The sequence below is a fragment of the Hemiscyllium ocellatum genome, chromosome 3, assembly GCF_020745735.1.
Source record: "Hemiscyllium ocellatum isolate sHemOce1 chromosome 3, sHemOce1.pat.X.cur, whole genome shotgun sequence".
In the NCBI taxonomy this organism is placed as follows: Eukaryota; Metazoa; Chordata; class Chondrichthyes; order Orectolobiformes; family Hemiscylliidae; genus Hemiscyllium; species Hemiscyllium ocellatum.
Genome location: NC_083403.1, coordinates 72,945,684 through 72,958,778, shown reverse-complemented (window position 1 = coordinate 72,958,778; position 13,095 = coordinate 72,945,684). Strand labels below are relative to the sequence as shown.

General features: G+C 41.2%; 1 protein-coding gene across 1 annotated transcript in view; it reads left to right on the top strand.

Moving 5' to 3' along the window:
- Window positions 1–13,095, top strand: part of trdn (triadin) — a 426,623-nt gene that overhangs the window by 343,365 nt on the left and 70,163 nt on the right. Inside the window, exon 44 of the mRNA XM_060854831.1 lies at window positions 1,188–1,208. Within this exon, the coding sequence (XP_060710814.1) occupies window positions 1,188–1,208 (21 nt within the window). The remainder of the gene's footprint in view (window positions 1–1,187; window positions 1,209–13,095) is intronic.

The following is a 13,095-nucleotide window of genomic DNA, read 5'->3' as shown; positions in this document are numbered from 1 at the left end:
TACTTACAGTGTGGAAACAGGCCCTCAAATCCAACACCAAACTGCTGAAGCACAACCCGCCCAGACCCATTCCCCTACACCTAACACTATGGGCAATTTATCATGGCTCAGTCACCTAACCTGCACAGTTTTGGACTGTGGGAGGAAACCCAAGCAGACACAGGAAGAATGTGCAAACTCCACACAGACAGTCGCCTGAGGTGGGATTTGAACCCAGGTCTCTGGTGCTGTTAGGCAGCAGTGCTAACCACTGTGCCACCATGCCGCCCACACGGTGTAGCTGCAGAAAACAATATTGTAAACATATTTGAAAATCTTGCAATAATAAATGTAACAGCAAAGTACAATTAAACTAATTAACCAACCTATGTTCAGATTACAACCTGACAATATTATTCCTTGGCTAGAGTTTAATGCAATGACTTGTAGTGGGTTTTGTGGCAGAAGGATGGTTGGACCTTCACCAGCCGAGGCTCTACAGCTTTCACCCTTGTACTGGACTTTATTACAATTGCAAAAATTGAGGTGGCTAATAAGGAGTCACCCTCCTAGTAGTTTGTACCAATGGGCACTGCTTTTGGTAAGTGATGATTCAAGATCCCCATGTGTTTCTGACATCAATGATCCAAAACCCACCATACAACCAAATGCAAACTTAGCCTAACTTGACAATATCATGAGCCTGCTTTTAACCAGTGTGCCAGGACTAAACAGTTCCTAATTAAATATTTTCCCACCTGATCACTGTTCAAAGACAGTAAACCAAATATTTGCAGGTGCTATTCACAGTGGGCAAGTTTTCCAACTCTGCAAACCTGACCATGCAGAAGCGGCCTCAATCCAACAGAATTTTATTCCAGGTGGTGGACCCATCATGAATTTATGTTACACACTGTGGGAAATGGACCTCACTGTGGTGAATTGGTGACTGATTTCACCACTGAGTTTAAATTGCCCTCCTGGATTCAGTTTTTACATATTTGTGAATCATATCCCACGCCCATTCTCCCTCCACCCCCAGCATTACCGTGAAAATGATATTTGTTAGAAATAGCTAAAGGACTTCGAGGGGACCTCTCAATTCCATTCTTCCATGTATCTCTGAAAATGTGAGATAATTTGTAGAAGTTCGTCTCCCTCAAAAATCTATTGACCGCTTTACAACAGATTTGTATTTTTCTTGACAGCAATAAAGCCAAAAGTAAAAGGTGAGTGACTTTAATGGAGATTTCATTTTGTGTATGCAGTTTTATGATTAGAGCAACTGCTGTGTATAAAACATTTATTGCTGCATGAATTTTCATTTTACAACATTGCAATGTGCTGATAGTTTTGCTGCCTGAGCTGAGGTTTTGATTTGGCTCCAACTAATTCTTTTTTATTTATGTAATAAATATATATGCAATGCACAGAATCTCAGTATTTTACAACCAACTATACAAATGCTCTCCTGTAAAGCAAGTAGATCCAGTGGCTAACTTATCAGTTTGTTTTCTCATTTTCTTGGTATGTTGTTGAAATTGGTAACAATGCTGAAGACACAAGTTCCTTCTGCAAATACAGCAAATGCTTGGAGGGGGGAGAGGGTGGGGCTGGAGGGAGAAGTTTCTCATACTCAAACTTAATCAGATAATCTGTCAACTTCTTACTAACTTTATCCTTCTCTTGAATGTTTGTTACTTTATGGGTTTAACTGTTTCCCATATTCAGGTTCAAATCCATCAAACCAACATGAAGTAAAACATTCAATTCAATACAGGACAACTCCGATGAAATTAGATACAATCCATTAGAACTATTGTTGGGCAATGCATGTTGGTACTTTTAGTTGGTTCAAACAAAGCATGCATGCTGGATGAGATTCTGTGTGTTTAGGACACAGTATCAAGCTTCTTGGGGTGGGATATCCATCGAGCTTAGTCTCCACTAGTTTCTCTTCTATAGGCAGCATGTAAGGTAGAACCTATTGTTACTGCACAGTCATTCCTTAACTATCCTAATCACTTCCATCTGCTGTATTATAGATTAATTTCTTTGTCCTGATGAGTCAGGGGGTCCCACCACCAAATCCCAGAGTTTTAGATTGGTGAGAGTAGAATTCTGCTCTTATTGACAATAAGACCATAAGATGTGTGAGCAGAACTAGACCATTCAGCCCAAGAAGTCTTCTCTGACATTCAATCATGGCTGCTATGTTTCTCAACCCCATTCTCCAGCCTTCTCCCTTATGCTTTGATCCCCTTACTAGTCAAGAGCCTATCCACCTCTCTTAAATATGCTTAGTAACTTGGCCTCTCAGCCTTCTGTGGCAATGAGTTCCACAGATTCACCACTCTTTGACTGAAAAGTCCCTCCTCATCTCAGTTCTAAAGGCTCATACCTATACTCTGAGGCTGTGCCCTTGGGTCCCAGAATCTCTTACTAGTGGAAACATGTTCTCCACGTCCATTCTGTCCAGGCCTGTCAGTATTCTGGAAGTTTCAATCAGATCGCCCTTTATCCTTCTAAGCTCTATCATGTACAGACCCAGTGTCCTCAACCATTCCTCATATCACAAGCCTTTCATGCTTGTGATCATTCTTGTAAACCTCCTCTGGACCCCTTCCAAGACCAGCTTCCTTGGATATAGGGTCCAAAACTGCTGAGAATGTTCCTATTGTGAAATTGACCAGAACCTTATTCAACCAGTACATCTCTGCTCTTGTATTCTAGTCCTCTTGAAACAAATGCTAACATTGCATTTGCTTTCCTAAGTGCCAACTGAGCCAGCATGTTAACCTTGAGGGAATCCTGAACTAGGACTCCTATGTCCCTTTGTGCTTCAGATTTCTGAAGCCTTTCCTAATTTAAAAATATTCTTCCTCCCAGAGTACATAATTTCACCCCTTCCCACATTGTATTCCATCTGCCACTTTTGCCCACTCTCCGAGCCTGTCCAGCTTCTCTGCCACCTCAATACTACCTGGCCCTCTGCTTGTCTTTGTGTCATCTGCAAGCTTAGCAACAATGCCCTCAGTTCCTTCAGCCAGATCGTTAATGTGAATAGTTGTGGTCCCATCACTGACCCCTATAGAACTCCACCAGCCACTAGCTGCCATCTTGTAAAATACCCCTTTATCCCCACTATCTGCCTTCTACCAGTCAGCCAATCCATGCAAGTACTATGCCACTAACGCTATGGGCTCTTACTTTCTTTATCAGCTTCCTGTGTAGTCCAAATAGATCACTGGATTTCGCTTGTCGAATTTGGCCATTACCTCCTCAAAGAATACTAATGGATATGTCAGGCATGACATCACCTTAACAAAGCTGTGCTGACACAGTCCTATTTTACCATTTACTTCCAAGTACTCCACGATCTTACCCTTAATAACAGATTGTAAAATCTTACCAACGACTGAGGTCAGGCTAACCTGGCTATAATTTCCTGTCCTCTGCCTCCCTCTCTTCTTAAACTAGGATTTAATATTTTCCAGTCATCTAGCACCCTCCCTGACTCCAGCTATGACTCATAAATTACCAGCTATGCCTCTGCAATTTCCACAACCATCTCCTTCAGAACCTTGAATGTAGTCTATCTAGTCTGTGTGATTTATCCGCCTTCAGACCCTCAACTTCCCCAACATCTCTTTTATATAAGACCACTACACTTACCTCTGACTTTCTTGATGTTCTCGTATGCTGCTTGTGGTTTTCACCATGAAAGACTAATGCAAAGTATCTATTCAGTTCCTACACTATTTCTTTGTTCCCCTTTACTACTTCTCCAGTCTCATTTTCCAATGGTCCAATGTCCACTCTCGTCTCTCTTTTACTTTGTATACAGGTAGCTTCCCCTCAAATTTTATCTTCTCCCCCAATTTGCTTTTTTCATTATCCTCTGCTGGCTTTTAAAGGCTTTCCAATCCCTTGGCTTCCCACTGACCTTCACATTATGTGCTTTTTATTTTGTTTTTATGCAGTCTCTGATTGTTTTTTTTTGTCAGCCATAGTTGTCTTATTCTCCCCTTAATATATTTCTTTTTCCTTGGGTTGAATTTCTGCTGTGCCTCTGAAATTACCTCCAGAAACTAATGTAATTGTTGCTCCATCATCTTCCCTGTTAGGCTCCCCTTCTATTCTGGCCAGCTCCTCCTCATGTCTTCGTAATTACCTTATTCAGTTTTAACACTGTAATATTTGACTCAAGCTTCTTCCTCTCAAGCTGCAGGGTGAATTCTATCATATGATGGTCACTGCCCCCTAGGGGTTCCTTCAACTTAAGTTCCCTAATCAAATCTGCCTCATTTCACTTCACCAAATTCAGAATTGCCATTCCATTGTGGGCTCTACCACAAGCTGCTCCAAAGAAATATCTCAATAGAGTCTTAAAGTCATAGAATTGTACAGCACGGAAACAGACCCTTCAGTCCAAGTTGTTCATGCTGACCAATTTTCCCAAACCAAACTAGTTCCATGTATCTGAATTTGGCCCATATCCCTCTAAGCTTTTCCTACCTGTGTATCTGAACTAATGTATTTTAATTATTGTAACTAACTGCATCTATCATGTCATCTGGCAGTTCTTTCTGCATGTGAACCACCCTCTGTGTGAAAAGGTTGCTCCTCAGGTCCTTTTAAAATCTTTCTCCTCTCACCTTAAAAATATGCCCTCTAGTTTTGAACTCCCCGCCTTGGGAAAAAGACCTTTACTATTCACCTTATCTATGCCCCTCATGATTTTATAAAGCTCTATAAGGTCACCCCTCAAACTCCTATGTTCCAATGGAAACAAAAAGCCAATCCAACCTCCCTCTATAACTCAAATTTTCCAGTCCTGGTGACATCCTTGTAAATCTTTTCTGCACCCTCTTCAATTTAATAATACATTTCCTACAGCAGAGTGACCAGAACTGTGGCCTCACTAATGTCCTATTTAACCGCAATATTACATCCGAACTCCTATACTCAGTGGAAGCATGTCAAACGCCTTCTTTATCACCCAGTCTACATATGATGCAATTTTCAAAGAATTATATACCTGAACTCCTAGGTGTCTCTGTTTGACAACACTACCCAGGGCCCTACCATGAACTGCTCAAGTCCTGCCTTGTTCATTTTACCAAAATGCAACACCTTGCATTTATCCATATTAAACTCCACCTGCCACTTCTTGGTCCATTGGCCCAATTGATCAAGATCCCCTTTTAATCTAAGATAACCTTCTTCACTATTGACTATATCACCAATTTTGGTATCATCTGCAAACTTACTAACGATGCTTCCTAAATTCTGATCTAAATTATTTTGTTTAAATAACAAACAATAGGATACTCAGCAAACTTTCACCAGCCATCAGATCTCACAAGCAGTCAGATTATTCTCCTCTGAGAGTAAAGCTTCCTGATGTGCACCCATTAGCCATGAGGGAGTCTCTCCCCTCACAATCCTTCCCAACCTAATCTTGGCTTCTTCAGTTGACCACGACCCCTGAATCATCTGAAGCATTACAGTTTTCCTTAACTTGTTAATGCTTCTTGCCTGGGATACTATTGCCTTAACTAAATTTCACAACTATATGATCATTGCCCTGCCACACCAAATAACTTTGTTTATTCCCTGCAGTATTTGCTTCACTTGTCCCTGGATCTGCTTCATCTTTATAGACAGTACAAGCAGATTGAGATGAATATTTGTAGACATGCTAAAATAACAAATTGACAAGCCTTCTGTAATTAAACATTGTCTCTTCCATTTCAACCCCTTCCTTAATAAAGTTGATTGATTTCCCTTCTGGTTCTCCTATATCTTAATAAATTTCAGCCTTCCTGATCTATTGTCTCTTGTCGCCATGCACCAACATGGCAGTTCCGTACCTGTCATTTTCAGAATGACTGGACTATCTTATAGTGTATTTTATTGTACAGAACCCTCCCTACTGGGATTAGAACCAACCCATTTTGTGGCAATTGTCTTGTGTGTTGGACAATCAAGGTGTATCTGAGAGGTGGCTGTAATTCTGAAAGTCTCTGAGATCATTTTTTCTGTACCTCACTTTGGACTCCTTGCATCTTCCCTTAGATTACATGTAAATCATTGTTTCCTTGTAAAGACACTCATTTAATTTCTAAAAATCCATCCAGCATAACATACATCCACACCTTTATTTCTTTCACCAAAAGTATGCCTCACCTCTTGCTCTGCCAAAAAGGTAGCTGAATTGGGTCTGGTATATAAACTACTGAAATAACTCCTTGAAGGCTAGTTTCCTGTCACCAAGTCATCCTTTATTTCCATATCTCACGGACCCAGCTAGCACAGAACCGGCTCCTAGAGTGAGCGAAACCTCTGACACTCCTGTTTATGTCTGTCCGCCAGGGCTCCCTGATGGATCAGGTTAACAGGCCCAGTCAGGGAATTCATATTCTATGAGGTTCACCTGGCTGACCATTCCAATCATTACATTTCTTTCTTTCTAAGTCCTGGGACATAGACCCATTCTTTCACCTGTAGCTTCTCCTGGGGCATTTTTGCGTCAGGTCCGGTTCCTCTGAATCTGCCTTGGATACTGGCAGCATATTCTGGACATTAGCCCACCTCTTGTGTCAGAGTGTCTCAGTCGAAACTCATTTTTTTCTTTGGGCAGTAACAGTGCTGAGACTGTAACATCTGCCGTGTCCATCTCGCCCTTAGAGTTTTCTTTGATGCTAGGTGGAGAAGGAGAACCCACGGATTTTGACAGCCCCACTGATGTTCTGAGGGGCAGGGTATGTTTTGTTCCTGCCCTGTTTGCAAGGTTGCTACTTTCATGGAGACAGCATGGTTGTTCAGGATTGCCTCACCTACCCGAACTTTGTACTTCACAGGACCTGATCTTGTGTCGGCCATACTTTTTACTCATGCAGAGCCATTGTTGTGATTTTGACACCAAACTCCTGGCCTGAAGTAAATTGCCTTTTTCACTTAGAGAAGATTTGTGTCTGTCATTGGCATTCCTGATGCTATTTCACACTCCATCCATTCCAGGTCAGGGAAGAACAAAATTAACCTGGTGCAGAATCTTCTACCAGGAAATTAGCCCACCTCTTGTGTCAGAGTGTCTCAGTCGAAACTCATTGTTTTCTTTGGAAAAGCTCAGCAGGTCTGGCAGCATCTGGGGATGTTCTGAAGAAGGGTCACCCAGCCTGAAACGTTAACTGTGATTTCTATCCACAGAACTGCTGAACTATTCCAGCAATTTCTATTTTTGTCTCTGATTTACAGCATCCACAGTTCTGTCAGTTTTTATTTAGTACGCAACTCTGCAGGTCTTGTGCCTGTAGTTGCATGAGGGCTGTCCTATAATTAAACAGGACAGTTTGATATCAAGTGAAATTGTAAGCTGTTTCTTGAAGCCTGCCTTCAAAGTTTGGACTACTCTTTTCTCCAGACCAATGGCCAATGGATGGTATAGGGCTGTTCTTACATGCCGTTTGCCATTTGACTTTGGGAAATACTCAAATTCCCTGCTGGTGAATGATGTCCCATTGTCTATGACCAACACCTCCCGGAGAAAATGAGGACTGCAGATGCTGAAGATTAGAGTCAATGAGTATGGTGCTGGAAAAACACAGCCGGTTAGGCAGCGTCAACTCTCCAGCTCCTCGGATGCTGCCTGACTGGCTGTATTGTTTCAGCACCACACTTTTCAACAATACCTCTGGGAGTCTGTGTTTTACAAAAGATGCACATAACTTTTCAATTGGTGTTTCCGTGTTGGACGAATAAATTTGTGCACATCCAATAATTTTGAATGGGCTTCCACAATAATTAAAAACTTTCAGCCCACAAAAGGACCGGCATAGTTGATGTGTAACCGAATCCAGGTTTTACCCGGCCATTCCCAAGTTGTGGTGGTGCTGCTAGCAGTAGATTTTATCCTTGCCATCACTCTGGGCATTGCCCCACCAATACAGCTATGTCAGCATCCAATTCTTGGCACCAAACCTAACTTCTTGCCAAAGGCTTCATTTTGGAAAGCCCTGGATGACCTTTGTGGAGTTCAGCAAGTATCTGTTAACATCCTTTGCTCCGGACAATCTCTCTTGCTCCCCATAATAATACACCATTCTCTTGGGTGATCTGGTCTTGCTGGGTCAAGAAAGGTTCAAGGCTGAAAATGTGTTGCTGGAAAAGCGCAGCAGGTCAGGCAGCATCCAAGGAACAGGAAATTCGACATTTCGGGCATAAGCCTTTCATCAGGCTTATGCCCGAAACATCGAATTTCCTGTTCCTTGGATGCTGCCTGACCTGCTGCGCTTTTCCAGCAACACATTTTCAGCTCTGATCTCCAGCATCTGCAGACCTCACTTTCTCCTCAAGAAAGGTTCAATTCTGGTTGTGATGGCCTTTTTGTTTCCCCTATCACCATCAGCTGTTTTAGTTTTGCCAGGAAGGGACTTTTTTGTGTCCACGGTCTGTCATTGTCAGTGGTGACTAGAAGGTTTGAAGCCAGAATGGACTGTACCAATAGTGGTACCATGGGTGGTGTGTCCGCCAGTGGGAGGTAGCTCAAGGCATCTGCATTTTCCACTTGGCCTCCCATACGCTGTTCCAAATTGTAATTGGACATTCTCAGAATAAGAGCCACTGCTGAATTTGACCTGAAGCTCGGGTTAGTCTCCAAGTATCAGAAAAAGCTGCGGTTCACACACTGTTGGGAGAATTACTCGTTGCCTTTCATCTGACTCAATGTTATTTGCCTGGACAAAAGTACTTTCCACATGCTGGACTCAGTTTTCGACAGCCCAGTTTTCATTCGCATGAGTAAAAAGTGAGGTCTGCAGATGCTGGAGATCAGAGCTGAAAATGTGTTGCTGGTTAAAGCACAGCAGGTTAGGCAGCATCCAAGGAACAGGAAATTCGACGTTTCGGGCCAGAGCCCTTCATCATTCCTGATGAAGGGCTCTGGCCCGAAACGTCGAATTTCCTGTTCCTTGGTTGCTGCCTAACCTGCTGTGCTTTAACCAGCAACACATTTTCAGCTTCATTCACATGAGTCAAGCTCTCCAATTAGTGGCATGATGCCAGAATTGATTACCCCTGCTCAAGGATGACAGTTGTGAGCAAATTTCTTTGGGCCATGTTTTTCTTTCATCACCACTGAAATAATTCCACAAAGGCCGTTATCCCATCACCAAGTCATGCTTTATTTACATATGCAATGTACATAACGCTGACCCAACTAGCACAGAACCGGCTCTGGGAGTAAGCAGAACCCCTGACACTCCTGTTTATATCTGTCAGTTAGGGCTCCCTGATTGGACCAGGTTAACAGCCCCAACCAGGGAACTCATGTTCTGTGAGATTCACCAGACTGACATCATTACAGTCACTACAACCATATATGCCTTTTTCCATCTGGTATGTGGCTGGTATTCTGTGCCAGATGGTGATTGAATAATTATCTTAATTGTTTTAGGCACTCGTTTCTAAAATACCTCAACATTTCCCTTCCCTCCCCAGCCATTTTCCATCATTCTATACCAAGCATATTTAACCAGATGACCTCCTTGCATCTCCAGGCCATCGGTGGACTTGACTGTCATTTATATAAAGGTTTTTCCCCGCAGCTACTATATGTCCTACAATCTGTAGGAGACAAAAGTAATAACAGTTTTGTAATGTGGTTACACAGGCCTATTAATCATTGCATTTCCATTCATGCCTTTTCTTTTGATATTTGGGCATAGATTATTTGGATATATGTCTGTCAGTCGGCACATAGGGAAGATTTGTCACAGGAAAGTTTCACCTCCTTTTCTTCCTGAATCCAGTGTTTACAGCAGAGATCATCCTTAGAGGATATACTGACAGGGAACAAATGAAACAATGTGGTAAAGGTAAGTATATAACCATCCATTTGCAAGATATTGTTATAGCAATATAACCCCAGGCACATATGCAGGTAGGTTAATTAAGGATGATAGTAATGCTCTGGATGATACAATTAGATAATATTCCACTCACCCACACAATAAGAACTGCCCTGAACATGTACATAGTCACTCTGCTTAAATCTTAGGGTTTTGCAATCTTAGATTGAAATGCAATTTATTCCTCCTCACCATTAACCTCTACATTGAGACTCAGTTAAAGAAAATGTCCAATCATCATTTGTTAATAAAAACATTTTGGATTGTGTTTTGTATGCATGAACATTTATGGAAGCTTGGAGTGATGAAATCTGACTTGTTGGGCAGCATGCTGAATTTTCAGTGTTACATTTCATTGTGGAGACAGTTGACAATTAAAAGTAGTCTTCACTTTGGTTATCACTATTATCGTAATAAAATCTATTTATATTAATTCTGTTATGATCCAACTTGCATGTTCTTTGATTGGATTGCATTTCTGGTTCTCACTTTGTGCCTAAATATTATTACACAATGATTACAGTGTCCTGCTAAGGTTAAGTTATTGAAGCTGAATTTCTGTCGCATTACTTTGAACAGCTTATACCTTTCAAGATTTGAATTTAACAGTCAAAGATATTTGTTGTTGCAAAAAGCAGTGTACAGCATAGTAAATTACTTGATAAAATATAGTTGCCCCATTGGCGGCTCAGTGGCTCAGTGATTAGCACTGCTGCCATACAGCACCAGTAGCCTGGGCTTGGTTCAGGTTTGCACATTCTCCCTGTGTTTGTGTGAGTTTTCTCTGGGTAATCCAGTTTCCATTTACAGTCCAAAGATGTGTAAGTTAGGTGGATCAGCCATGGGAAATGCAGTATTACAGGGATAGGGTGGGAAGGTGTGGCTGGGTGAGATGCTTTTCAGAGGGTTGGCATGGACTGTATGGGCTGAATGGCCTACTTCCACACTGTGGGTATTCTATGATTGTACGTTTTGCATGCATTCCGGTTCACAGATTCAATTTGGTATGTTCGTGTTGCAGAGTATAACAAAATCTATAAATATCTGAACATAATTTTTTCATTCTTTCTCTTACATCTAAGCACTCTTCAAAAGTTATGGATCTGGGAATGTGTCTATGTTATGGATTCCTCTCTTCCAGCAGATTTGTGGTCTGCTTTATGGTGATCATTTTCTGCCAGGACCATCATCTTGCTTTGTTGCACTTCCTTATTATGATCACCAGAGCATTCTCAGGAAAGGGACATTTCTCCACATACTTGTTTTTAGATGTTGTTTGTTTCACAGCTTTAGATGTTTCTCTTGTAGTTTGGTTATTACTCATCTCTGCCAGCTTAAAATTTGCACTGATGACATTTTCGCTTTTTGTGTCGTTACGACCAAGCCAAAAGGGTGAACCGCCTCCTCTCTTCTCGCTATGCTTGAGTTGCTTACAAGAAAGATTGAATTTTAAAGGGCGTTGATATTGCCAATCCAATAATTAATAATTCACTGAGTATTACTTAGTGTAATGAATGAGCACCATGTTCCCTAAGTTAGTGAATAATGTGTTAGTTTTAATTCGGGAACTCGCTGAAGCAGAGCATAGAAGTCATTAACAACAGGTTAAATATGTTCAAGTATACCAAGTGCCCATAAATGCAGAAACAACACGCACACAATCCACACAAATATGAAAAGAAGGACATAGAACTCAGCTGAGTATGAATTGATGAAACTTTGGCCAATAACTTGTAATGTCAGTAAAGAAAATGATTTACAGATTTTTTAGAGGCTTGTTTCCAGTTGAAGGGCCATCCTCTCTTTGGTAGCTGCGGGTACTCAAGTTTCTCACTAGAGTGCAGTCACCCTGCAGTTGTGACTGGGATGATTTTGTTATTCTCTTGGAGAGAGAAGAGTTGATTCAAAATTCTCTTTTAACATTTCTTGGGCTGCAACAGTGAAGACGTCTGGTAACCTTTCAAATAAATTGCTCAACTTTGATGAGAGATGTTTCAAAGAAAGAAATTCTGGTCCAGTGGCAGTCTCTTTACCTGACTGCAAAATACAGCATGGTGACTCCAATACTTTGTATTCCCTCATTTAGAGTTGATTTATTTTAATGTTGTTAAATTATTGGAATTTGAAATCTCATTGAGCGCCATGCGATGTCTATATTGTGCCTGACCTGATTGGTGCCATTTCAGCATGATTTTGGCAAGTCTGTCAGACTTGAGGCAATCCTTAGTATCCAGCCTTCTGACTTGTGGCCTCTCCCTGTGCCACACAACTGCCTGAACTCCGCACCAGGCAATCCCAACACATCAGGCCCTAGATCACCCACCGGATGTGTTGTATCAGGATTTACAACCTGTCATAGTTTTATGATGATTTCACTGATAACACAGGGGCATAACTAACACAGTGGAGGCAGGTTCAGTTAGAGTGAATATAAAGTAAGAGTAATTTGAAATTTGAAGGTTCAGTGGTCTAACAGTTAAGTTAGCTAAATCTTTATTATTTCAAAAGTTTGGGTGAGCCACAAGTTTTGTTCAATAGCTAAGATGTTTTATTGAAATAGCTTGTTTAAAAACTATGTCGGAGATTAAGAACATAAATCAGATCATATCAGATCACCACCACTTCTCTCAAGGGCAGTAAGAGAAGGCCGATAAATGCCAGGCCAGTCAGTGATGCCATGTCCCATGAGTGAATTTAAAAAAAAGCATGGTATTAAAATGGGCATGAAAATGCCTCAGATACAGAAAAAAAAGCATGATGACATCACAGCAGCCATCTTTGATGCAGTCAAAGATTATTACATCGTATTGATTAAACAGTTTTGAGGAAGTTTGTTGACCCAGATCTTTTAGAAATCATTCAGCCACATTGGAAAAGGAATGTCTGCATATATCTCTTTTGACTCTGAAGAAAACTGAGATGAAAGACAGCCTAAACTTTACATTGAAATCGGCTTTTAGAACAGCAGACATTTTAACAGCTTTCAGTTTTAATGATGCAACAACGATTTTAAACAACAAACCATTCAACAAGTCAACAAGTGTAGTGCAAGTAGATCAAAATCCTAATGATTATCTTCCAAATACAGAAAATGATCAACAACCACAAGTGCCTACTGAGAATAAGTAGATACAATAACCTTTGCTGACACTTTCACCTTCAGGGTGGCACAGGGGTTCAGTGGTGAGCATGCTGCCTCACT